The 27,821-nt window shown below is 41.2% G+C and overlaps 1 protein-coding gene across 1 annotated transcript; it reads left to right on the top strand.

The window, feature by feature from the left end:
- Positions 1 to 7,108: 7,108 nt before the first annotated feature.
- Positions 7,109 to 13,812, top strand: PCK1 (phosphoenolpyruvate carboxykinase 1). Its single transcript, XM_062589292.1, has 9 exons — positions 7,109 to 7,347; positions 8,706 to 8,887; positions 9,587 to 9,790; positions 10,114 to 10,301; positions 11,237 to 11,399; positions 11,522 to 11,746; positions 11,839 to 11,970; positions 12,709 to 12,804; positions 13,358 to 13,812. Exons 1-9 carry the CDS (start codon positions 7,124 to 7,126, stop codon positions 13,810 to 13,812), a joined length of 1,869 nt encoding a protein of 622 aa, XP_062445276.1. The 5' UTR covers positions 7,109 to 7,123.
- Positions 13,813 to 27,821: the final 14,009 nt, after the last annotated feature.

The raw sequence follows: 27,821 nt of genomic DNA on the forward strand, positions 1-27,821 counted from the left end.
TGTAAGAGGTTTCTCTTTAAGTAAACAGTATTCATATGCTTATGAATCAGCCTGAACTAGTAAGTCTGGACACAGATGCAGGTAGTCAATCAACAGAAACAAGTACAGCAGAGTCAGACTTCTATCTTTATGCTAACCTAAAAGGATGAGAAAAGACTATGATCTCCAGAGCCTATTTGATGCTGGCTTCTTTACTGAGTCTGTCATTCATAGCACTAATCATATTCATGACATTTCTCTGATAGGACCTGTTTACACTGGCCATCAAAGATGATTTTATGTTGAAAGAAACATCCCATTGTGGTCCATCTGTGTTGCCTTCCTCCTATCGGAAATGTGCTAAACAATTAATGTACAGTGTATAGGATTTCACCTGACCTATTAAAACTTACATCAGGATTTAGCAGTAAATATGTGCTCTATTACAGAGGTTTTTGTAATATTGATTTTCCTGCAGCAGTCAGGTTCAAGAACCAAAAGGTATGTAGTGCTTGACATAGGCTCGTTTGCCTTCTGACCTTTAGCTGTAACTTGACTTATTCCTGCATAATCAGCTTCTCTATCCTTTTGTTGTTTCAGTGTTACAAAACACTTGAAATATTCATCAAAGCTATTTTCCTGAGAAAAATATAGAACAAATCTTGTTTGAAACAGAAAACACAGTTCAGCCCAGGTTGGTGCTTTTGTGCTGCTGGCAAAGCAGAAAACAGGTTGTAGTAAATATATTTCCTTTCAAGTAAGAACATGTTATTTGCATTACAATAATTTAAAGAGGATCTAGCAAAGACTACTACCTGTGGCCCAGAACATAAATATGATAAGAGATAATGATCTTATCTAATTAGGTTTTAAATGCCTCAGGACAGGAACTGTCAAAGTAGGAAGAATGCAGAAGAATGAAAGTGGCATTATCACTTCCCAGTCCCTTTCCTGTAGAGAAAATAAAAGTTTGGGGATGCAGTGTCAAAGAGGAAACCCATAGCGGGCAACCCATAACAGAATCTAGACCTCTGTCTGTACCCATGGTCACTGTCCAGAGCCTATTTAGAGAACTGGGGTGGTGAAAAAGGTATAGAAACGGGTGTCCATTGGGTCAGATTGCATGTGATGAGGGATGAAAATGACAGGAGAGATAAAAGGTGAATGGGAGTATTTAAAGAAATGAAAAAAGCATGCTGCCACTCAGGTAGATGGAGCTGTGTGACACAGAGGCGTTCCTGAACAGAGTGCTACTAACAAGCAAGGAACACAGAGAGAAACAGGGAACAGCACAAAATGGGAAGGAGCAGGAGGAATCAAGGTTATCTCATCTCAGAAAAAGTAAACTAATCCACAGGGCCTGAGCAGGTGAAATTTTTGTCAAGGGGCACAGTTAGCACAACCCCAGTAATCAGCAGGAAGCCAGAAAACTGCTAGAGAACAAAAGGTTGAAACATAGCCTCCTGCTGCTTAAAACTGTGTGGGTTTGTTACAAAGATATTTGTCATTTATCTCCTCTACAGGTAGGAAGCAGGGAGTCCTTGACAGCTGCGAACATACAGCTACATGGTAAACAGATTTTGCTCTGGCAAGGGTTACCCATTTTTATTTGCAAAGCTGATTCTCAGTGCCATCTGGGCTTTGTGTGACTGAACAGAGCAGATGCTGCATAGGTGAAGGGAAACACACAACCTTATGCTGACTGTTTTCCACTCTGTTTAGTACAGTTTGTCCCCTTCTCTCCTGGCTGTGGTTCTGCTGTGCATCCAGCCAAAAAAATATATTAACCACGCAAAAATCGTAGTTATGTTCTTATCAACCTAGCTAGGACAAAGCTAGTCAAACTCTTCGTGGGCTGAAACTCTCCATGGGCCTGTCAGATCCTCCACAGTAGATTAGGAGACCTCCGGAACTCACACTTCGGAGGATTACTTGTATATGTCCGCTCTTCAGATAGCAGTGGCTACAGAACCAATTACCCAAATATTCACAAGGATGCCTGCTACGAGTGTTACTTGAGAAAGAAGAGTCCTCAGATTAGAGTCATAGATGGAGAAGATGTTCCAAAGTTAACTACTCATGAGCATTAAAATTATGTGAATCTACCCCATCTCCAGAACTAGTTGGTGAAGAAGGATGAACAGTGAGTAACGTGCTGCTCAGAGCCACTACACAAACCAGCATCATTAATGAGGACCACTTGCCCCACTTTCCTGCTCTGTGAATTCTCTGAGCATGCAGTGCTGTCTCCCACATGAGATCGAGCTGTAAAATCAGGGTGCGAGGTTAGACATCTGTAACCTCTCAAGCTGCTGGAAGGATTTCCTGTCTCAGAACTGGACCATAGCCTGGAAATGGGCTCACTTGTGTTGCAGAGAGGAGTTGCCAGTGTGACAATTAAATTGAAGCCAGTGGAAAAGTGGAATTACAACCACAGTATCCTTTACAGATAGTCAGTGTATGAGCCACAATACCACCCTATCTAGGGCTCCAGCTTTTGTTCCTTAGAAAACAGAAAAGAGAAAACCTTCACCTTCTCTGGGTGACTATAACCATATCTCAGAGCCTGTAAAAGTCAGTCTGCAAGAAGAAGTTCCAGAATACATAGTTATCTTGCCAAAGCAGAGGAACGACGAGCAAGAAAGCCATCTGCCTGTGCATAATGTCGGTCTTGGCATCAGGTACTGTGGCACAACAAGGACTTCCCCTAAAGCACAGCTCAGGGTTGAGCCCTCGAGGTGATACTAAGCATCCAAGGTTCATGAAGACAGGAGCATGTTCTAATGCATAGCGATTTACTTCCATTACTTCTGAGAAATTTTCATGTCTGTTGTCAAGATGAAAAGTTGGACTGGCTAGTGAAAGTGGCACGTAATCAGGGGAAAAAATAGCCAGGCTTATCCCTTCCCGCTTCTCTGCGACCAGAACAAGCTATCTAACTTTGGAATCGGACAAAAATGTTACACTGCCATAGGGATCCACCAACGTGTTAAGATAATCTTGCAAGCAGCCTAGAGACAAATAACAGTATATCAGTTTTGATTGGAGACAGGGAGGTAAGGCGAGAAGCGCTGCACTCACAATATGCTGCTCTCTGTCCTTGCTGATCCCTGAGGCCCAGTTTCACCATTTATACAGCACAACCCACAAGGAAAGGAATATGCAGCACCTATGGCCAGATCCTCCACCAAATCTAATGCAACTATATCAGGTGCTGAAGAACCACCCATAAGAAGTGTGGTTGTGAGATGGAAATATCAGACAGGCATGTGGGGGGTTGGAATAAACATTGGCTCTGTTGCAGATTCTTTTGCAATTGTAGGCAATGTGTGTAGTTCAGGTTTTCTTTGGTAAAATTCAGGGAATATTCCCTGATGTTGTCTCTATAAGCTATCCATTTAGCTGGGCAAGAACTGCCCTTGGATCCGGGTTTGTGCAGCAACTAATACAATGACAGTTGAACTATGTTCAATATCGACTGAGCACAGCATCATAGAAAAAAACAAGAAAATGTTCTTGAGTTAGCGGCACAGCCTAGAGAATCTTTAAAAAAAATCTATAATTTTATAACAAAACAACACTGTCACAAACTTTTTTGTGAAGTGACAGTATCTAGGATGATTAGAAATGGGAGGGGGATAGTGTTTCTATTATATGCCATTAACAACTTTCATATCTCATCGAGTGCTTTATTGCACTTCTCTGTGGTGATGAGGTCGAAAACTTTTTTGTGACACACTGAGCATCTGAAGAACCTTTACATTTACTGCTCTGAGTTCTAGTAGGTCAGTCTGAATTGAAGTACTCAAAACCTTTATTTTGAACAGCCTGCTGTCCATCAAAGCAAACATCCTAAAAACACTCCTTTCAAGGTACTTACTGAACATAATCATCTAGAAATGTCAGGGTCACTCTCATTTAAATAATTTGACAACTTCCAAGAAGACACCTGATGAGTATCACATTCAAGCGTCAAAAAAGTACAGAGGAAAAGTGCCAAGAAAAGTTTAAATCAAAGGAGTTGTACCAGCTAATAGATGAGAGGTGTTATAATACAGCTACTACTAATTAAAAAAAAAAAAAAAAAAAAAAGATTTGTCATTTAAATGGAAAATAAACTTTACGTTACAGACACTTTTTTTGAAAAAAGCCATTACATCTCCCCACCTCTCATATTTCTCGCTAGTGAAACTTCTCAGCTTACTGAATCCAAAAAAACAGGAGTATATATAGCAAACAGTAGCACACACCAATGCTGGGTGAGCACCTCAAAACCACTTCAGCCAAACTACTGGAGATGCTACTTGCATGCAGTGGGAGTTATGAGAATTCAAAATATCTTCAGGTTGAACATTCAACACCACATGCCAGGTATCTAAAAGTTCAGTCTCCAAAATGAGAAGGTTCTTGGAAAAATCTTGGCCCCGATTTATATATGCTCCAGTTACTCCACTGTACCACGGTACAAAGTAGTATGCATGTTTTATATAGGGGCTTGAGGCTCGCAGTGTTTGTGATATACTTTGAGATCCTCTGATGAGAGGTGTTACCTAAATACAAGTAATTTGATGCTTAAGTGTCTAGAATTCCCAGTGGACATCTGCACTCAAGCCCTGCTGCCATCACAAATGAAAAACATTTGGAATCCTTAATGTGATTTTTAATGGACATATGTTCATAACACAGTGCCACCAATTTGGCATATTTAGTGTCTTCTCAAGAGAAGCCCACAGTTTCTATAGCAAGATTGTGGGAGGTTAGGATTGCAGTGTGAAAAAATTTGCACAACACCTGCCTGACTATAATTTAATTGGCAGAAACTAATGCTCTGGGTTTGAGGATTTTTTTTCCTCCACTCAAAACTGAAGAGACACTAGGACTAATCCCACTCTGTTACACTGTCAAGTTTAAGCTTTCATTTGGGCTTTTCTCAAGCTGCAATGAGATCATTGTTAAGCCAACTGTGTTTCTTTCTACAAACTTAAGTACTGCTGTTTTACTCTCACGTTGTTATTTATGTGTATAATGACTTATTTGGCCATCTCCAAGGACTCTTGAGTATTTTGCACTTCACTGAAATACTAGTATGCTTAGTATTGTTGAAGCTTTTATTTTTAATGACGTATTTAATAATATACTTTAATAAGAAAAAGGATGGCCAAAGTATTTCTGATCAGCTCTGCTTTTGAGATGGTACACAGACCCAAAACACAAACAGCACTGCTGTCATCATTAAGCTGTCTTTGATTTTACCTTTCCTTGCTGCCAAGCCCCTTCTGGAGCAATCTTTAGCACCTCTTATCCTACCAGATTTTTGTTTTCCTTTTCAGGAATGTTTGGCCTTGCTGTGCATCAAGGACAGCCCCTGTTACTTCACTATTTTCTTCCCTTTGCTTTTACAAAACATAATAAAAAGCTTTGCAGGAAAGATAGGAGGACTCAGTCCCAGGGGAAGCGTTCCTGCGGTCACCAGCCACTTCACTTTGAGAGCCTGCAACTTTGTGATGTTTCACACACAAAAGCTGTCGGGCCGGCAGGAGTCCTGCTCCGTGCTACTCAGCCGAGCCCGGCCGTTTGGGGCTTGCAAGCCAGTGCTGTCTGCATCAAGGAAAGCCTTTTAGAAAAGTATTACTGACTGGCACGAGCCTGGGTGGGCAGGTTGTGAACATCCTTTATGCAGTACACTTGCATCAATTTTGTTGATTTAAAGGCAGCCCTCAAGCTTAAGTCAGATTACCAGATGCCGTTCTGTGACTGCTGTGAACGAGGTATTACACCTGCAGCAGAAACCCCGTCAGCAGTCCCCAGACACTTCACGGGGACTGGTGTGGAACAGCGTGAAATGGCAGTAGGTTTTATTTCTTCAGTTTTCTTTGTCTGCTGGTATCTATACAATCATAGTAAGGCATGTATGTAAATATGTATATGTACATGTATATATAGTATACTTCATACCTACACATGAAGCAAGTATGCAGTCACATTCCTGAGCTATTTTGTGCCTTGTCTTTGGGTACTAATTTAAAGATGGGTTAATATTTTATGGTCCCCATAAGGCCCCAGTAAATTAACAAATAAGATCATAAGAAGGGGTTTGATCACTAAAAAAATTGCTGACCTGCCTCTTCTCTGCACTTGTAGTGATGGAAAATAACTGTTCAGTTTGCAAGAGCCTGAAGTGAGCCATAATCAAAAGCTTTTTCTCGCCAGCACTATAGGAAACCCAATATAGAGATTTGCATTGCTTGTATTTTTAGAATTGCATGGACAGCAATAAGGCCATAGGCATATGTAGTGAGTATCAAGTCTATCACTGGTGAGTGCTGAACTTTATCCCTAGATCAGGCAACATTCCCAAGGTAAGTTAGCACACCTTGGACAAGCCTCCACTTCACAGCCAACTAGCAAGTGGCTGCTTACAAAACTCACCAACTGTGCCTTGCCTGGCTGACCCTCTGTTCCTCGTTCCAGATACTCTTTGTACTCAACTTTTCCCACACATGAAGAAGTTGTGACACTTCGGGTTTCAAAGACAAACTAGATCAAAGTTTGGACAAATTGGGTAAATTTTCTAACTGCTTCAAACAGCAAACCCAGAGAATCATTGCTTTCAGCATTCATTAATCAAACCTGTTAAATGATTACCTCTTCAGGGCTGTTTTGTTGACAACTCCTCATGATGACAATGTGTCAGTGGCAGTGTCCCAAGGCACATTCAGCGGTGACGTCAAGGACAAGCCTCCCTCACCTCACCTAGTGGGCTGGGCACCTCCACAAAGACTATTTAAGAAAGCAGAATGCCTCCTTGGAAACCCATGATCACAAGAGCATTCCAAAGCAAGAGAAATTGGATCAACTGAAAGGGACAGCAAAATCCTCTCTGAGCTCTTTTAAAGAAAGTAAGTAGAATTGTGTCTATATATTTTTTCCATCTTTAAATTACCAGTGATCTGAGTTCTTTATACTGATTTAGTAGTAGAAGTACACAATCAAATCTGCAACCAATTCTGTCTTTCTATCATGCATTGTAGGAAAACACATTTATACCAGTTAGAATGACATAATGTGCTAACAGACAACATTTGATTTTAGCTTGTGATCAGTATTTCAGACTCATCATCCAGATCTACTGCAGGCTACAGAAATGCCCCCACAGTTGAAGACCAACCTAAACATCATCCCCAAGGTTATCCAGGGGGATTTGCAGAGCCTGCCTCCAGAAGTGAGAGAGTTCATTGAAAGTAATGCCAAGCTGTGCCAGCCTGAAAGCATTCATATTTGTGATGGTTCAGAAGAAGAAAACCAAAAAATTCTGGACATCATGGTAGAGCAAGGCATGATCAAGAAGCTGAGCAAGTACGAGAACTGGTGAGTGTCATAAAAAAAGGTAGGAGTTCAGAATAGTGATAAGCATTTTCTATCTGTTTGCATTTAAAAGTGTTCAAAACCCTTTAATATTTACTTTTCATGAGCATTTTAGAACTGTAGCTTACATAGGTTAAATAATCAGGAAGAACATTTTTTTTTTCTCTCAAAATTAACTAAAACTTTATTAATCAATTTGACTACCAACTGTACATTGTCTCTATTGATTAGTTATATAAACTGGGAAACTGAAACAATATCATGAGACTTATGTAACTAATCATTAGCAATAGTTAAACATTTTTTAGCAAATACATCTTAAGAATTCTACTATTTCAGTCAATTAATTTATTCATCAAATACTTTTCTGCAGCATTCAGATAGCTCTGTGGGTGTTCAAATATTATTCAGCACAGGCATTATTCATATTGTGCCGATGAGCTTTGACTGTAATGTATTCAGCAAATACTTTTTTCAAATATTCCCTCATCTTTCCCAACTAACCCAACATGAAAGGAGAATATTAACAAGTACATGCTTGGGAATTACGTGCTGGACCAAGAAATCTTCATGGAAGAAATCTGCAAAGACTTTTGAATAACTCCAAAGTGCAAGAATTTGGCAATCTGTTTGCAGACTATTTGGGAGAGAAAAGGGCAAAATTCACCAGATAAATTATTCATTGTTAATTATATGCTTAGCTGTAGTGATGATGGTTATGACAGCCCAACTAGAACATTTTTATCCTCATAGAAAATTTCTATGCACAGAGGTGAAAATGGTAAAGTAATCCTCTTCATTGTAAATAAATGACAAATTCTTTGAAAGAGGAAAAAATAATCCTGTCTAATAATCCAGCTTTACTTTTTATGATACTGAGTGTTTCTTTTGCGATGCCTTCAACTTAAAAGACAATGCCAATCCACTAGGCTGGATTCTGGTCCCACAGACCTATATACCAACATTTAAAGTACTTGCTTGGAATCCATTTTGCTCAAGGCGTCACTTTGTGGTCCTTATGTAAAACTATTTTTACTTATCTGTACTGATGAGAATGAGATTAACTTTTGCCTGCAAGCTAGCAACAGGGAATAAAGCTGATGTAAGAGACAGAGGAGTATTAAGGAGTAATAAGAATTTCCCAAGCCATATAATTTGTTATTCATTCTACAATGTCCTGAGATACTTTGTATGAGAGAATGTATTTGACTAACTTCTGAGGTTGTCTCAGATGTATTGATTTACCTTTACAAAACATTTTGCCCTTTTGTGCTAAATGGGTCTTACAGAAGTGTTAAAAAGGTTATATTGTTTTTTTTAAATGATCAAAGCCTAATTTCATCATTTTGGTTGAAATGCAGCTGGTTGGCTCTCACTGATCCAAGGGATGTGGCAAGAATTGAGAGCAAAACTGTCATTATCACTCAAGAACAGAGAGATACCATTCCAATCCCTAAAACTGGAACTAGCCAGCTGGGCCGCTGGATGTCAGAAGAAGATTTTGAGAAAGCTTTCAGTATCAGATTTCCAGGCTGCATGCAAGGTGGGTGAGAAAAGAAAAGCTGACACTGCACTTTTAGAGTTACAGAAACACTACTAATAATTATTGTAATCTTTAATTAAAAACATTTTAGCTAAAGGTTTAGGTGGATACCCCTGACATTAGTCATCTTTCAGGTTTCATCTGGATCTTTACAACAGATCCAAAAGTCTGCACACACATAGTCCTCAGTCTCTCTCTAGTTAAAAAAAAAAAAAAAAAAAAGAAAAGAAAAGAAAAGAAAAGAAAAGAAAAGAAAAGAAAAGAAAAAAGAAAAAGAGAAAAATCTTTTCATAAAGAGGGGCAAAGCAAGGCAGGAAAGCTTGAGTGACTTTTCAAGAAGTCACAAAGCAACTGAGCAGCAGAGAAGAAACTGAAGTAAGAATGGAAGACCCCTGCCCCCAGCACAAATTTCTGTAGTGAAAGATCCTGAATTTTACACCAACAGAGCATTTGGCCTCCACCCACCTTTACTACTGGCTAGACAACTTGTCTGAACAGCTGCTTTCATCATTTAAGATAAAATTTACTGCTCCACAATTAGACAAACAGAAAGTTACAGATCTCTAAATATCATCAGAAATGACCACAAGACAAACAGCTTGTAAAGAAGTGAGAAACTACGTCCATATTAATAAATATTATTTCAAAAGTTCCTTTTTGTGCTGTTTGCAAGATCACAGTCTCTTTCCTGTTTAACAGGGCGTACGATGTATGTCATCCCCTTCAGCATGGGGCCTATTGGGTCTCCTTTGTCCAAGATTGGGATTGAACTGACAGATTCACCATATGTAGTGGCCAGCATGAGGATCATGACACGAATGGGAACAGCTCCTTTGAAAGCTTTGGAAAATGGGGAGTTTGTAAAATGCCTTCACTCAGTTGGATGCCCTCTACCACTAAAAGGTAAGTAAGATTAGAAACTGTCACCTCTGGAAATACTCAGGCATACATTTTGGAACTGACCATGTGTTCTCAGCACGTGGGAAACTCACTATAGAAAACCAGAGTGTTTTGTGTAACAACACGAGGTTTAAATCTCAATTAAAGGAATCAAAGCTTAGTAAGAGTTGCATGGAAAGGAGATTATCCTCCTTAGTACTTACCAAGGAGTTTCCTTGAAAGCATCTGGTACAGGCTGCTGTCAGAGGCTTGATGCCGATGAAACAACACAGTCTTATCCAGCACGGAAATAGCTGTATTCATGAGTACAACATTCTGTTTTGCAGAACCGCTAATCAACAACTGGCCATGCAATCCAGAGTTAACACTGATTGCTCATCTCCCAGATCGCAGAGAGATCATTTCATTTGGCAGTGGTTACGGAGGAAACTCCTTGCTAGGGAAAAAGTGTTTTGCTCTCAGAATTGCCAGCAGAATCGCCAAGGAAGAGGGCTGGCTAGCTGAGCACATGCTGGTAAGAGCTATTAAATCATATGTTTGAACAGCCATTAAACCCCAAATTAGTTCAACATAAATACATCACATCTTGATATCAATGAAACTGCAGTCTCATATGGGCAGTCCTGTAACACGATATATATATTTATCACACAGTGGCTTTAAAAGGAATAAGCAACCTTTTACAAAAGTTGAGTAGCAGTCATTTTGAAGTAGTACCTATAAAATAGGGAATCAAGGAAGATTTACTACTGATTCTGACACTGGTTGCTTGTAGACAGATCCTTGTAGTGAGCAGAGCCTAAACGTCACTGAGCATCCGTGTTGCACTTAGAAATCTAATTGCTGCAAAGGATCAATGCAAGTTTTGAAAGCCATCTTTCATATTTTAGAGAGGCTTATGCACTCAAAAACCTACGAATGAGTTAGATTTTCTGTATGAATTCTGCTTTTCACCCTTCCTGCCTTTACTTTCTGCTATCATTTAAGCATTCTACTACCTTTAAAGAATTTTCAAACACATAACAGAACCATCTTGGAAAATGATTTTTATATATTGTACAAAATGTGCAAATATTCATACATAAAGCAATTTCACTCCAGTCCAGTCATGCAGTCAAAAATACTACCTTTTCTGTCTCAGCTGAGAAACACAGCTGTATGCAACTTGGATATCATTAATTGGCAAAATAAAAATTAATATTTGAATCATATATACACCTGACATTTAGAAAAACTGTAAGAACTTATGGATATTCAAAGGGCAAGAAGAGTGGACTTTTTGATGATTGTCAACTATTATATTCAAACTGTACTACTGTGCTTCTCTTGCAGGAACAAATTTGCATAATTAAATGTTTTATCATTATCTTTTTTTGGAAGACAATCTTGAGAAAGAAAAATGCAGGAAGAAACAAACCACATTTAACAGCTGCACTTGTTTTTCAATAGATCCTGGGCATTACAAATCCAGAGGGTGAGAAGAAGTATTTTGCTGCAGCATTCCCTAGTGCATGTGGAAAGACAAACTTGGCCATGATGAACCCAAGTCTGCCAGGATGGAAAATTGAGTGCGTGGGGGATGATATTGCCTGGATGAAATTTGATGAGCAAGGTCTGTAACTGAAATTGAATTGTTGCAGGGTCCAATACAATTGATTTTAGCAGATATGGTACCTCATTCTGGAGGGAATTAAAACTGTTTCATTTCCTGGTATTTTGTCATTTAAATTTCAGGTGACTTAAGGGCAATCAATCCAGAAAATGGCTTTTTTGGTGTTGCCCCTGGAACTTCAATCAAAACAAACCCCAATGCCATTAAAACCATATTCAAGAACACCATATTTACCAATGTAGCTGAAACCAGTGATGGAGGTGTCTACTGGGAAGGCATTGATGAACCATTGCCATCAGGAGTAACACTGACTTCATGGAAAAACAAGGACTGGACCCCAGATAATGGTAACCCTGCTCGCTCTACAGTCTCTCTTTCCTCTCTCTGCTGAATTAATGTTAATTCTGTCATTGTGACCTTTATGTTTTAATCTGTACAGGGGAACCTTGTGCTCATCCCAATTCACGTTTTTGCACCCCAGCCAGTCAGTGCCCCATCATAGACCCTGCATGGGAGTCACCAGAAGGTGTGCCCATCGAAGCCATCATATTTGGAGGCCGCAGACCTACTGGTAAGAAACGTAGCAGCCAAGTTTCGAGGCTGAAGTGTTTACCACAGAAGAATTGAGACAGAAGTGGGTGTAAACACAGGTTTTACTATTGTGAATGAAAATGTAGTAAAATAGTCTAGCTTTTTCTACCTATTAGCCTTTGATACTCACACAGCCACTGATATTTCGATATCTAAATTGTTACATATTAACAAAAAACAGGTAATAATAATAGAGGACTGGAGAGAGATTGGGACCCACTAACCTGGGTGGTATTTAGACATGTGGCAAATTACTATATATCCATCAAATTCCTCACAGTCTAACTAGCTTGGACAGAAAATGGTTAGAGAAATGAACCAGTTATAAACAATTTACAGATGAGGAAATGAAATGAATTAGTCTGCTAAAGGTCAACCAAAGTTGGAAAACAAAGAGAAGTATGCTAGGTCTGAGTCTAATACCACAAGCACAGGACCAGATTCTACTTGTAAAATCTACTGGAGATTTCTAGTAAAATCTACTGGGTATCTCCAGTTGAGCATCTAAAACATGGATGTGTTGGGTAATTGGGAGCCAGTTTTGAAAACATTCCTATAAACTTTGTCATAAGAGGGCCAGAAAGCAAGTGAATAAAAGAACAAGAAGTAGTACAATAAGTTATGCAGTAGTATGCATGCAGCAGTATCTCAGGTAGCATGATCTGTTGTAAAAAGGCATCTTGGCCCTTAATTACTGAAGTGATTTTGTTCTTTACAGGTGTGCCTCTTGTGTATGAGGCCTTTAACTGGCAGCATGGAGTATTTATAGGAACAGCTATGAGATCTGAAGCAACAGCAGCTGCTGAACACAAAGGTGAATCAAAAATCTAATCTGCCTTCCTGTATTAAAAGGAATCCTCTCTGGAAAGCCTGCTTTAGTCCCTCTCCCCACCCTTTAACATTTGAGTCTTGGCAGCTAATTCTGCAACCTGTGCATTTTCACAGTAGAAAATATTTGTACTGGAATTAAAACTCAAATGCTCTGTAAAAGTCAAATTAAGCAAAATAATCCCATAGGTGGCGAGCATACAGAACAGGGGGCAGGCATGGGGTGCTGGAAGGCTTGATATGGAGTCTTCTGTTAGTCTGGGATAAACAAACTGAAGCTTTCTCTTCTGCCAGAGCTCAACATAAATAGGCAGTGTGTGGAAGCTGAGTCTTTGTGTTCTTCATATAAAGCTGCTTGACCTGAGATTTTAACAATTTAAATTTCCACTGATTACAAATATGAGCTCAATTTATTGGTTCAGCTGCAGAAAGGTGGTTAGGGGATGTGGGTACTACATCCTGGAAGAGTCTGAATCCTTGTGCTTTAGAACAAGTAAGTTCATGGATTACCTTTTATTCTCCATTTGTGTTTTGAACAGGCAAAATCATTATGCACGATCCGTTTGCCATGAGACCTTTCTTTGGCTATAACTTTGGCAAGTATTTAGCCCACTGGCTCAGCATGGCACATCGTCCAGCTGCAAAACTACCAAAGATCTTCCATGTTAACTGGTTTCGGAAAGACAACCAAGGGAAATTCCTGTGGCCTGGCTACGGAGAGAATTCCCGTGTACTGGAGTGGATGTTCAAAAGAATTCAAGGAAAAGCCTCTGCCAAGCCAACTGCCATAGGTTACATCCCTGCTGACACTGCTTTGAACCTGAAGGGTTTAGAAGATGTCAACTTGGCTGAACTATTTGAGGTCTCCAAAGAGTTCTGGGAAAAGGAGGTGGAAGAAATCAAACAGTACTTTGAGGAGCAGATTAATGCTGACCTTCCCTATGAAATAGAAGGAGAAGTACTTGCCTTGGAGAAGAGGATAAAACAGTTGTAGTTAATCAGAACACATTTATTTATGAATCCACACATACTAAACCAGGACAAACATTTTAGCAAATATTCACTGGGAGTAGCACACTGATGGGCAAGGAGCTATGCTGAAAAGTAGGTCTTAGTTTAGTTAAACTATAGGGGCATCCTAGAAGTAACTCCAGCCCTAACAATTTATAACTACATCACAGTTGTGGTGAATAAATGAGCAGTTATGGGAACATACGTGCACATGATCTTAAAAACTGATTTATCATTTGCATGCACAATTCTGCCTACAGCTATAATATGCTTAAATTATTTGCATAGTTTTGCATATACAATTCTAAAACAATACACCCCTCAAAGTGGAAGGCACTATTTCTATTGCACAAACTGCTAGAGACTCAGATTAATTTTTTTTTTTTTTTTTTCAGCAGTATCGGTTACAAGCAAGTTAGAAAATTAGATGTTGTATATATGTATTATCTAAACATATTTCATGGCTTAAATATTTCTTAGAAAAATGAGGTTGTAACTTTTATCAGAGTGAAAGATGACTTTGTATTACTAATGTATATTTAAGATTGTTATTATATATGCCTTATGTTCCTGTGATTTCCAGATGTTTTGCATGGCTTGTTCTTTAAACTATCGAAATAAATGTTTATATAAAATATGACCTCATTTCCAGTATTCTCACTGTTTATAAAACTACATGGATATAAATTGGGCCTCACGTCAATACTATAGTGCAGAGAAATTCACTCGGGATGTTTGCTGTTGACTAGCATTGACCTGCTACTGCTAATCAAGATAGCTTTCAAGTCACAAACTTTCTTTGCAACTTTTATTCAAGTCAAAGGAATGATCTGGGAATTACAATACCAGCTGAGAACAGTGATCCAGCTAGTCATGTGCTCTCCAAAACTCAGATTTACTCGTTTCTTTAGGCATTTATGAAATGAACTGCCCCCTAGGAAAGCCCTGTATTAGGAGGTAGCTCATTTCCTGGAGTCGTAGGATTTGTCTCCATTCCATACCATGTAGGCTTTTGCAAAACCAACAAAACTGTTGAAGCAAATATAGTTTTGGAAGTTTTCTGGATTTGTGGAGATGCCTAAAGCCTTACAGCCCAATGAAAATAGGGTCTGAAAGAACCTGTATTTTCTTTCCGCATAGATAAAGTTACTAAGGCCATCCTACATTCTCCTGATTAAAGGTGTCCTTTACATGCTTCCCACCTCTCTGGCAGGTATTCTGCTTTTTCACTTTGAATGCTTGATCTCCCAAAATACATTGCAAATATTTGTTTAGCAAAAAGAAAATCACTAACATCGTCTAATAAGCCCTTTTACAGACTTGGTTTCCTCACAAAACAAACAGTACCAGGGCTGGTCAACAGATGCCTTTCAGATTTTGCTAGGAGAGGTCACATAGCCTGGAAAGCCTCTACCTACCTCTGGCTGCATGTTCAGAAGTTAGCACAAACAGTGTCATTTCTGGAATGACTAATACAACATAAGTCAATAGACAGATCATTCAATAAATACACAGTAGAAAGCTGTGACCAAAGTAAACGAGAGCTGTGCAGCTTCTTGAGAGATGATCATCAGCTGACCTGTTTGCTGGTCAGAAACCCATCTGCATGGATGTAAGTTGCCTATATGGTCCTCTTTAGCCTGCATACTCATGAATGGGCTCCCCACCAAAAAATTAAATAAAAACACAAGGTGAAAGACTGCAAATAACTCAACATAGGAATGGTGAAATAGTTGACAAAAGACTTGGTGCTTTCTCAAACTGATATGACAGAACCAAGTATCTGATATTTGGATACTTTTAAGGAAAAAGAGGGTGGTCTGAGAAAATCTGTCACGGCAATATCAGGTTATGATCAGTTAGGCCCTTAAAAATTGAGACTATAATGAGAGGATCTTAGACTTGAAGGGTGCAAAAGTGTTCCAGCCACATTTTTGAATTGTTGCCCAGATGATGTGCAGGAGCTTGGGGCTCTCCAGAGCGCTCTGAGCAACCTCAGTGTGCGCCTGTGGCTTCTCACACAGGGTCAGATCCAATCCTCACACTTTTGAGTACAGCAAATAGAGGGTCTCCTCCTTCACACCAGATGGATTTGTGCAGCAGGCCCAAACCCAGCAGGCACAAGATAGCTGAGATGCTTATTCAATAAAACGCTGATCTGTGAGCCGACAGTACTATCACTGAGAGCCAACAGAGCCATGATCTTGGAGGGCCCACCCAGCTAACACTATCGTCAGTGCAGGGTGCTAGCTGCCTCAAAAGCATCAGACCTCAGTCCCCAAAAGTGAATTTTATTCTGACTAAACCCTTACTTCCTCCAGTGATGGCCTCCATGTTGTTAGACATTAATGAACTTTTCTTGACCATTTCTCCTCTCTGGGTTCTCCATAGATTATTCTTCTGATATAACATAATGCTACTCATGCGAAGAGGATATCGCAGGCAATTCTGGCAAAGGTATTTAAACCATCTGTGGTTCTCTCTCTCTCTCTCCACACATTTTAACTACATGCACCTTTTCAAACACTGCTCAGATACTGATGGGCAGGCCAATCATTCCAGAGACTACAGAAAATGGGGGAAAATCTACTGAGCCGTAAAGGGTAAGAACAAGAAAATAACTTTTTACATAAATCATTCAACAGCTCCTTTGTATGTAAATATATCCGTAGCCCATCAGCATCTATGGGGAGTACAATTTACATTTTGAATGATGAAAATGTTTAGTATTGGCAGAGAAAATGTTTAAAAAGAGAGAAGGCGGTGGTTTAAAATTTAGAAACTTAGTCAACTGTGCCAGATTATGATCTCAACTTCTCTCCCTCCAACAAATACCATGCTCCATAAAAACAAAATGAATTAGAACAAAATGCTTTTAAATTGAAATCTGGAAATTCCCTCTGATTTTCAAAAGGAAGAGGGGGAGGCAACAAATGCAATAAATTTCAACAAATTAGGAAAGAAATATAAAACTTGGCCTATTAAATGGGATTCAGAGAAAGGAAGCACAGGAAAGACTAACAGATGAAGTGTACAGAGCCATAACATTTGCAACAGCTGTTATGAAATGTACTTGGTATTCTGGGAAGCTAGGAACAAAGTATTTTGTTAAAACACTTGTGGATGTACTGGTGGCAGCAAAAAGAGGGACAAAGCCAAAATCAGAATTCAGCTGCAAATGCTATCTGATAGGGCCTCTGATACTTCATTTATCCTGCGATTCACTGAAACAAAACCACACAGTTCTCCCCAGCCTTGGCCCAAGGAGACCGAGTCACTTGCTTTCTCAAGCACTTGGTTAGCCCCATCTTTAAGACAGCAAAAAAACCCAAACTCCTGCTTTTGGGGGAGAAAACTTTTCAGTAACAGCATGCAATACCAAATTTCATGCATTTTTACATTAAGCAATCATTTTAATGCATTTTTGACATAAAGGGAAGAGCTAACGGAGAAGTAGGTATGTGCACCTGATGTGGGAAGCAAATCTGGCATAACTTGGGGTATGTGCAACGCTCTACCAATATCTATGGACATACTATCCAGAGGAGGCTCCGGTTGACTCTGGCCGATTTGGGCAGTTTCCCTAAATAACTTAACTACTCAGGCAAAAATTCTAGCCTCTGTGGCTGATGAGCACAGATAAAATTATAAAGCTCAGATTCAGACCTTGGCCTGATCTTTCCACGGGTTGAGAAGTCTGGGTTTGATACCTTGCTTTGGACTCGCTTCTCATGTTTCAAGGTCAAATCTTCAACTGCTGTTGTGTCTTGTTCATTCAAAACCCTTTCTCAGGTGTCAGGTTCAGTAGTAATTAGCCTGAATATATAGAATAACCACAGACCTCACATGGGTTCTACCTATATGAATGAAGGCTAAATTAAAATAAGTAAAACTCAAAAATAAAGCTGAAGCTAGCTTGCTGCAAAACTCTTCCTGGAAATGAGCAGTGTCACCTTCAAATCTCTTGTAACCCTGATGATAGGCCTGTTTTCAGGGAAAGAAGTAAAATTCAGAGAAATGGCATGTATGCGCTGGAAAATACTGTTTTCCAAAAGCCGAGGCTACCATTGTAACATGATTTGTTCCGTTCTTGCTGCAATATAGTCAATTAGCTCCCTAACTGAAAGACAATTATCATAGCTAGAGACATACCTGGCTGGAACAACTACTGAGACGCTGCTTATGAATGGCAAAGCAGAGTGCTCTAAATTCCAAATTAGCAATGATCACTGTTGATCATGGAGGACATTCCTGGCACTGCTTTAACCTCGGCAATACAAAGAGGGCACATTTGTCAAATCAGCACTGGCAAAGCTCAGTCAACAAGATTCCAGAACATGTTCTGCCACATCTGTGAATCTGCATGCAAAATAACTAGGTATAAAAAAAGGAAAAAGAACTACTGTTGTCTGTCTTGTGCTGCACTCTGCAGCCATCACAGATGCAACCATTGGCTGCAAAACTTTACCAGAGAAGGATTCAGCAAGCAGATTACAGAAATCCACATATTCTAATATGCAAAATCACATTGTATCTGCTCATCTCAAACATGAATATCTTTGTTGGGTTTTTGTTTGATTTTTCTGAGAAAAAGGCCGTGTGCATGTCCCTGCACAGCTTGAAGGTGGTTAGGCTGCCTCCATTTCTATCAGAGTCATTGGTCACCTCTGCATTCATTTTTCTCCTCCTCATGTTGGCTCCATTCGAGTTTCTCTGGCTTTACTCCAGCATAAGCATGACCAGATGTAAGTTTTGAGATTATTTGACTTCAGCTTTCGCTCAAGTTGATAAGCTGCTAGCAGAACTTTCTTTCTAACACATATCCCCAAAATGTTCTTTGCATCTTCTTTGGAAATGTCAGATACTGGTCGTGGGGGGGGGGGGGGGGCAGGGAGGGGAAGGAAAAAGAAACCATCTGTTTTAATGTTCCCAAAGGAACATATCAAAGTTTCTGGGCTGTTTTTGTGTAGCCTCAAGGCCTTTTATTCAGCAGAATAAAACTTCGTGTAAAGCTGCTGTTTTTCTACCAAGCTACTAGATATTTTTTCCCTTTTAAAGCATCACAGCACAATTTGCCAGGTTAAGATGCCTAAGGAATGGTCCTTCCTGGAAATGCATTCTGAAAAACAGCTGCTCTCCAGAACAAACTCAGCGCTTCCCCCACAGAAAAAAGCTGCTAGGCTCACATGTCTTACCCCTGCTTTGTATACTTTTAGCAGCTTTAGATTAGTTAAACAGTCTGAACTCTTTCCCCCCTCACACCTCCTCGGAGAAGTCATTAGAAGGCCTTGTAACCGTGATGCGGGTGGCACAGCAACTTCAAACCAATGCTGTGTAAGCTACGAACATGAAGAACACAACAAAACCTCATTTTACACACTAGAAACCATCACTGTGTTTGCCTGTGTCTTCCTGAACAGATGAGAAACTTCCCATGGTGTTCTGCAGCTCCCAGATCCTCAGAGCAGCTAGGAATAGCAGTTTTAAATTTAAGCAAGGTTGGAACCAAACTGAAACCTAAATGCTACGAGATAGTGCCAGTGCAGCTGGCTCAGAAGACAACATAGCCTCACTTGGCAAGTGATACGGAGATGCATGCCAGCCCACAGGGCAAGCAGCATCACCAGCAGTAGCCAGCAGTGCTGCAAAAGCAATATAACTCTGCATTGTATACCTTTAAACCCAGAGCAGCCTCACTCCGTGGCAAATCGATCCTGCTCGCCTTCCCCGCTCCCGGTTCGGTGGGAAGGCGGGGAGCCCTTCTGCCACCTGCCCCAGAGGAGCGCGAGGCTCCGTCAGCGCTCGGGCAAGGCAGAAGCCCAAAGGGCAGCGAGACTTGGGCGAGCCTCAAGAAGGTGACCGCACACCGTACCACGCACTGCTATTGAGCAATTTGACTCTTATTTTGCCTGAGTTCTGGCACAAATTAATACCTACTTTCTTTTTCCTATAGCTCTTTCAAAGTACAAGACTAAGCTAAAGGTGCCTATATTTTTCTTTCCATCTTAATCACTGGATTACCTGAAGGCTAAATACTAAGTTTATAAAGAGCCAAATTCAAGCCTCAGAGCTTAGAAGTAGAGCTCCCATGGGCATCAGTAGGAACAAGAGGGACCTGCAGGTTCTTCGCTGAAGTTTGTTTTTGTACATTCGGTCTCTGTTCATCCCTTTCAATTTGGGATACTACCAACATTCCCCTAAAGCTCCAGAGGTAGCCAATGGAAAAAAAGATGTCATAAATTTAACTAGGACAGCAGCTGGAGAAGGGAGGGGAAAGATGTTTAAGGACCATGGCTTAACTGGATGCTCTCAGAGTATAAAAACAACATCCTTCTGACACTAATAAGTAGAAGCAGGTGCCAGATTTGGTGGGCTTTTCTTGGTCCATACCGATCGAAGACAGAAGTCTGGCTCTTTTTCACTGTAGTTATCGTATGTGCTCAGGCATCGCTCCGCCCTTGCAGGAGATTAGTAGTGATAATGCATCTGGTACCTGCCCCAGCAATAACAAGAGTTATATGGAGAAGATTACAAAAAACTGCTTGGACCTCTGCCCAATCCTAATGGTCCTACCAACAATTTCCATAAGTCCCATCAGTTTTTATGGCTTGTCTCTCAAGACGGCTGCTGAAACCTACTTGAAGGAAAGGCTTTAAAAAGATTTTTGCAGGCATTTATTTCTGGCCAAATTATGATTGCTTGGAGGAAAAAGAAGCCACCATACAAATCTTGTTAGAGACTTCAGCAGGAACTCACAAACCCATGCAGAACTGAGATAAGCTAAAAAAAGCAACAGCATCCAGGAAGGAAAGGCAGACCAGTCAGCCAAATGCAACTCTAATTCCAGCCCATGACAGACCCCTGGGGCAGCTCCAAAGCCACTTAGCACAAGCGTGGAGCTCAGCCAGGAGGGAGATGCTGGCTCCAAAAGAACAGCTCTGGCAAGTCCAGATTGCAATTCAGTATTTGCTCAGGGGGACAGGCTCAGACAGACTTGTTACCCACCAGTACATTTGGGTTCTCCTCGACTGTGAACACACAGCTCCTCACCCCGATACGCTCCAAGGCGGATAGCGCTAGGGACACGGATCCGTACGTTCCCTGTAAGGAAAAGCGTGCGTGCTGTGTGCATGCATAGGAAAACAGAATAACAGCACATCTGTTAATGACACCAAAACACGCTGGCAATGCACAGTGTGGCTTGGCAGGGGAATCTGTATCAACTGTCTGCAGTCCAAGGTCTAAAGGGCGATCTGCCTTCAGAGATGCCTGCAACTTCAAGGAGCAGTGTCCCAGAGGGAAAGCAATGCCTCTGCAGCACCCAGCCTGCTCTGCTCCAGACCCCTGGCACACGCCAGAGAGCCCTGCGCTTGCTTGGTGCCACACCAGAGGCAAATTTCCCCATGGAGCTAGGGAAAAGCAATGCAGGGCATGAGGATTAGACATGAAACCCCCTCCTCGTGCCTTGCGGAGGCTTCAGAGAGGGCTCACCTGACCGAATGGCTTTGCCAGCACCCACAGAGCATTAATGAAAGCTGCAGTAGGATTACCAAGTGCAACTAACATTTATTGCAGCAGAGCCTGGAAAAAGATGTGGTGCAGAGCAAGATGGATATAGCTGCCAGGAAAGTGGCTGCACTGATCAGTCCTGGGCAGGACCCTGGGGCTGGAGACAATGCTTCCAGGCTTGGGGGTTCCCTGGTCAGAAGAGTGTTTTGTACTGTGGGAGGAAGGCAAAGCAGGGGAATGAGATGCTCAGGGACCAGACAGTTTCTAGCAGTGACAGCCAGAATCTCCCTGCAGGCTGCACCACACTGCTCCGGTGTCTATAAACACAGAGCTGGCTCCTACATAGCTATAGCCTTCGAAAGCAGAAGCTGGAAGCTTTTCCCTTCTTCCTCTAGGGAATAGCTTCCAGCCTCCTGGTGCAGGTGAATGGGTTTGCTGAACGCTGTCCAGGAAGGCCAAATAGGACCATCTTGGGACATCTACGATGGTGCTGGTTTTTTGAACAATGAATTTGAAAATTATGTTGCACATTTAATGTAACTGCCAGGCAGAAGGAGAGTCATGAATCTTTAGAAATCTTCCCCAATTCATAATTTTTAAGCACAAAATGATTATACATTGGAAGAAACACTACAACTGCAACAGCCTTGGTGAAGTGATTGACCAAGGCACTGTAACACATCCCAGCGCAGTCGGCCCTGTCTCGGGCTGTCTGTTCTTTCTCCCATTACTCCCCTCTCTCCTTCACACTGCTTATTGTTTGCTTCACTGTTAATCCTACCTAATTTAAAGATAGGAAATTGATTTCTTATGTATCCATTACCAACCAAATCATTTCTTTATTACAGCAAGGATCATATTTCATAAGTCAGTCATGGAAAATTAAAACCATGCCTGTTGCTTTGATGAAATAATGGAGAGAAACACTAGAGTGGAAGGCACAGACAGCTGGAAGCTGTCATGCAACCAGTGGTGCAGGTTAACTCTTTGCAAGCACCCAGGCTCCAGGCAGCTGCCAGCCTGCTGCAAACTTCTGATTATGGAGCTAAGCATTCACTTATCGCTAAAAATTCAGGAGCCTCCAAGAGAAGGAATATAATCATTCTGAATAAAGCAGGTCAGTGATTTCAGTGGCTGTAGATAAGACCGGTAGCAGAAGTTCTGCAGCCTGCCTGTGTGCAGAAACAGAGACGTTGCAATATTAAACCAGGAGCCTCATCTCCCTAGCTCTTCTGTTTTAGAGAGGATTTTCCACAGGGCAGGGAACATGAATTCTCTGAATCCTGCTCTGATGCCTCACCAGAGATTACCAGGGAGAGAACGGTTGCCTAACTCTGACTGGGAGCTGTCTCAAATCAGGCAGCGTGAATACCCTCTCATCTGCTGTATTTGTTTTAAAAATAGAAACTGTATTGGCAAATCCAGAAATGCCTTGTTATCCATCTAAATTTGCTATCTATTAGATCTCTTTGAGATGTTAAAAGACATTCATCTTGCACAGCATATGCAGCACAGGAACCCATGATACAAGCCATACTTCAGCACAGACATCTTTGTAGTACAAATATTCCCAGGTCTTGGTCATATTAGGCCATTGTGCTTTGCCACCAGGTAGGGAGGATTTAGACTGAAGGAGAACTACTTTTGTCATGGGAAATACTCAGTTCATTTTGCACATACAGTTTATATTGGTACAGCAGGCATCTCAGATCAACTAGCTGGCAACGTACTGTGGCTTGGGGGCAGATCACAAATTAAAACAAAATCCAGTCTGTGCATTACTGAGGATTTATGGACTGCTCTATGAACTTCCCTGTGAATCAGACAGGACATTGTTCCTATGAAGAGTAATCCAGATAAGCACTACAGCTAGCACAACATTACAACATACAACTCAAAGTTCATTGACTGCTTCATTAACATGCTGATGTCTAGGAATTAAAGCCAAAAAAAGCAAAACCTGATCTATTGCCCTATTAGAAGCAAAGGTATTAGTGAGTTATCACTGTGTAGTATGCTTTTAATCATGTACTACCAATAAACATACCTACATAGAAACAAAATGCCAGAGGACTAAGAATAAGCAAAGCTATCACAACAGATCATGAGCAGGCAAACCTCCGAGAGTGAAGGGTAGCACAAGACATCACTTCAGAGCCGTAATTCGTGCCAGGTTGGTGCATCTCTCTACACATACCCTTTTCAAGTATGAGACTGCTTGCCTTCACTTCCTTGGTTTAAGAGTCCCCAGCTTTGGGGAAAGAGCCCATCTTGGTTGCTCTTGCAACCAAGCATTACTCTAGGAACTCCACCATGGTTCAGGGGGCTTGCTGTTTCTGGAAGTTAGGAACAGAAAGATCTTACATTAAAATAATTCTTACACCAGCCAAGAGGCCTGCAAACACATCCACCTCACATAATCCCTCACCTTCTCTGGGAGGAGGCTGGGGGAGCATTTACATCTTGGCAGCACCCAGAAGGTGCAATTCTCTGCAAAGAGCTGCCTAACAGCAAGGTCCTTTTCAAACTTTTTATAGTTCTTTTCTGCTGATGATTCTCAGGATTAGGAAACAAGTGTTGTAACTCAGTGGGAGCAAAGGAAATAAGCTCCCTTCAGGAGCATCATACATTGTCTCTTAATCCCTTCACCTCCAAAGTGCTTATCCAAAAAACATGTCATTAGGAGATACTTTGTTCCTCTTTGCTGGTTTCTCTGTTGGATGCTATTAAGTTAAACCAGCTTATTTATACTATAAATATCCCCAAAATGGTCCATGCAAACTACTGCAAGTTATCATCAAGTAGCTCCAAGATCAGGCAGTGTGAAAACTAAAATGACCAAAGATTTCTGAGCCTCTGAAGTTCTCCTACATAAGAGCCATTTCAAATTCCTGTTGCTGGAGATCATTTATGTTGCTCTCTAGTCCGCCCGACTGCCTCCCTGTTTGACTTTGCTAGAAATTTAGTCATCTCAATAGTTTCTATCAGCATTTTAATGAGTATCAAATACATTAGAGAAATAACTCTAAGTATTTCTTATTTGGAAAATATCTTCCAGGAGTTCTAGATGAATATTTGTTTTGATGATGTGTTTTATAGGACAGTCACAAAAACATTCAGAAATACAAACACACTCATTTGCACTTACAAAATAAAACAGACTCACCATGCTAATATTTTAAAGGAACCACTGGATGCTTTCACTAGCTGCATTTGCCACTATGACAGCAACAATATCTCCCAGACAGAAGCTGAGACAAGACATAGTAATTAGGTCAAACCTTCAGGATAGAGCTGTCATCACAGAACAAATGTAAATTCATCTCATACTGTCCAAGCACTGTAAGATATGTTATTGCTATTTGGTTATCTAAGCAAGAAATAGAAGAAATGAGATTCTTCTTTTACTATTCTTCACAATTACCCTGTGTTTAATTAAGATTAATTAATTATTTAAGGTGAACTTAGCATTCCTGACCTAATGGCAACATGTAAACTGATTAACTTTACAAAGCCAGCAAAATGATCTGCACAGGGAGATCAGATATTGTAATGCATTATTTAGGCCACGCTATTCTTCGTGTTTGGCTGCACATCATTGGCAACAACAGGAAAGCGATTAGGACCGTGTGATGTGGGCGCTTCTCCGGCAAGCGTGTGACTCCCCTGGCCCCTTGTCACCAAAGGGAGGAGGAGGAAGAGGAGACACTGCCCTGTGCTAAGGAAGTATGCGGCATCTCTTAGGGCTAAGTCTGCATAGGTTTGGGGCAGAAAGGAAAAGGAGATGAAAGCCTCCCAGCTCCTCCAGGATGGGACAAGGGTGGGAGTATGCTGGAGACAGTGGAGCAGCAACGAGGAAGGAGGTGCCTTCAGTGATGGGTTTGGCCAGCAGAGCTGGACTCAGAGATGCAAACTGGCCTTTTGTCTGGCTCTGTTTTGACAAGTCCAGTCATGTTATCTCCCTTCTGTTACATTGTGGGGGATTATTGGGCAAAGAAGTTTCGTTTCTACAGATAATGCCTATCTTTCCTACAAAGCAAAACCTGGATGAAAACTTTCCAGAAGTTTCTACTTAAATTCAGATCTGAGCTTTGCAATGGGAAATGCAATGCCCTGTATGGCCTGATAAGTAGTGCAGTAAAACAGATTCCTGAAATAACTTATACACATAGGAAGAAAGTGATCTGTTTAGATATCTACAGTATTCCCCATCTCTTCTGTCCAATATCTGAGGCAGGTACACAGATAAGCAAAAAGAAAACACTCGTCACCATGCTGGCTTTAGAGAAGAAATAGATAAGGCTGATAAGCCAGTAAGTGAAATTCTCCTCCAGGGTATCATGCAAATACGTAGTTGGGCAAAGACCATTCAACTTTAGCAAAAATACTGCTTTGGCGATTGGAAATAGCAGCACCTCCAGGCACAAACAGAACGATAACCTGTTGCACTGACGCTCTTGGAAGCCCCTTGTCCAGGGCTCACAGTCAAAACAGGCAAGACAGAACAGCCTGGAGGGAAAGGCAGAGTCCAGCCCTGGAGCAGTAGAGATGGGTAGGGAGCCAAAAAGGTGGTGGACCTGCAGACCCAGCCCCCGGCCACCAGCCCTGGACAAAGCAATGCCCTGCCAGGTGGCCAAGCCAGCAGAGGTTTTGAAACAGTCTCCCTCCTTTTTTAAACTGAGATTCATGAATAGTCTTATGAGCCATATTAGAAAAACTGATAGAGTCTTTCTGCCAAATTGCTAACATTCCAGAGGGTTTTTTTTTTTTCAGTTTCTTTTACAACCTAACAATTCCTCCCCTGTATTTATTTCTACTCTATTTTCTACCTCTGGGACCTGAGCAAGCATTGAACCTCGATTAAATATGCCACAAAAGAATTCAAGCCTCATCATAGCCAAAATATTGGTTTCCAATGAAACAAAACAAAAGACTTGGACAAAGTAACTATTTCAGCAGCCTGTACGGCCATGTAAATAGACATTGCCAAGGGGGACCAAAGAGATAAGACTACACTACCTCCCAAAATCCCAGAGGGGAAACATTCACATCCAGACCTGATTTTTGAGCAGTGTTCACCAGACTAACTCTAGCTGAAATTGTGAATAAGTCACATTTAAAAATATATATTTTTGAAAAGAAACACAAAAATTCAGTCTTCACAGTTGGGCACCAGCAAGGTGTTTCCTAAGGGCAGGTTTAATTTTGAAACTGTAAGACATCTGTAATTTCCCATCAGTGAGGAAGGGACCTGAGTAACATGGGAGTACTCAGTGTTTATTTTTATTGAAAAATACGTATTTTTAAGATGATAATCTCCACTGCCAACCTCTGGACTAGCTGTACTGACTCACTCCAAAGACAGAAGTGACTAAAGCTAAAGGGAGCACAGCCCTCTTGCTCCTGCCCTGGAGGGAACATGACAAGGGGCACTGGCCACATGCTGCACCTTGGGAGGTTCTGGTTGGATGTCAGGAGAAGTCTTCTGTCAGACAATGGTGCAACACAGTGAGGTGACCCAAGAAGCTGAGGAGTCTCCATCCTTGGAGAATTCCAAGGCTTAGGTAGACCAAGACATAGGTGACCTAAACTAGTACTGGTAACAGCTCTACTTCAGCTGGGAAGTCAAAGTAAAGCCCTCCAAGGTCCCTTCTACTCCACACCTCCATTAACAATTAGAGGAACAAGAGATTAATGTAAAATTGACCCAAAACACAACCAACAGGTGCAGGAAAGAGGCAGCTCTAAAATAACAACTCAATTTCTACCTGTGTGTTAATTAACACTGAACCCTACAAAGACTAACTACATAATTAATTGAGTGAAGAGGTCACTTTACAGTCTGCTCATCCATTCCACTCTTACGGACACCCAAGCTAGGCAAAAACACTCAGGAATGCAGTTCCAACTCATTCTCTGGTGTAACATGTTTGTTCAGAGACTTGTCAGATTCATGTTTGCAGCCGGCTGTACTTTGGTCAAGGAACATTTCACCTGAATGTATTAACTTAGTGCTACGTCCACCACAGTAAACATTGTTTTCAGTGAGGACCACACACACCACTCTTAAATAAACCAACAGACATACTGACTTTATTTGCGTTCAGCCTTTTTTGGCAAATTACTGGGGCAATCTGTGCCGGTTTTCCAGAAATCACTTGGATCTTCCTGGCCTGAAGAGTTTCGCTTTGCAAGGATGGGGCTAGCAGAGCAGTTACATGGAGGCTGGAGCTCTACAAAATCATTGCAGTAGTCCATGGCACAGGACAGTTGCTCTTTTTTGGTTCCAGCTCCCCATGCCCAAACTGCTCCCTTTGGCAGGGGGAGGGGAGGGCATAGGCTGCAAAAGCAGTTTACTTTTATGGTAGGACTTGCATCTCTGATCTGGGGGGAGCGGAGCAGAAGGAGAGCGGAGCTGATCATGCCGTGATTAGCGGATGCAGGCGGCCTGGTCACGAGCACAGTTCATTTCTTCAGAACAAA

Source organism: Rhea pennata, chromosome 16 (assembly GCF_028389875.1).
Source record: "Rhea pennata isolate bPtePen1 chromosome 16, bPtePen1.pri, whole genome shotgun sequence".
Lineage (NCBI taxonomy): Eukaryota > Metazoa > Chordata > Aves > Rheiformes > Rheidae > Rhea > Rhea pennata.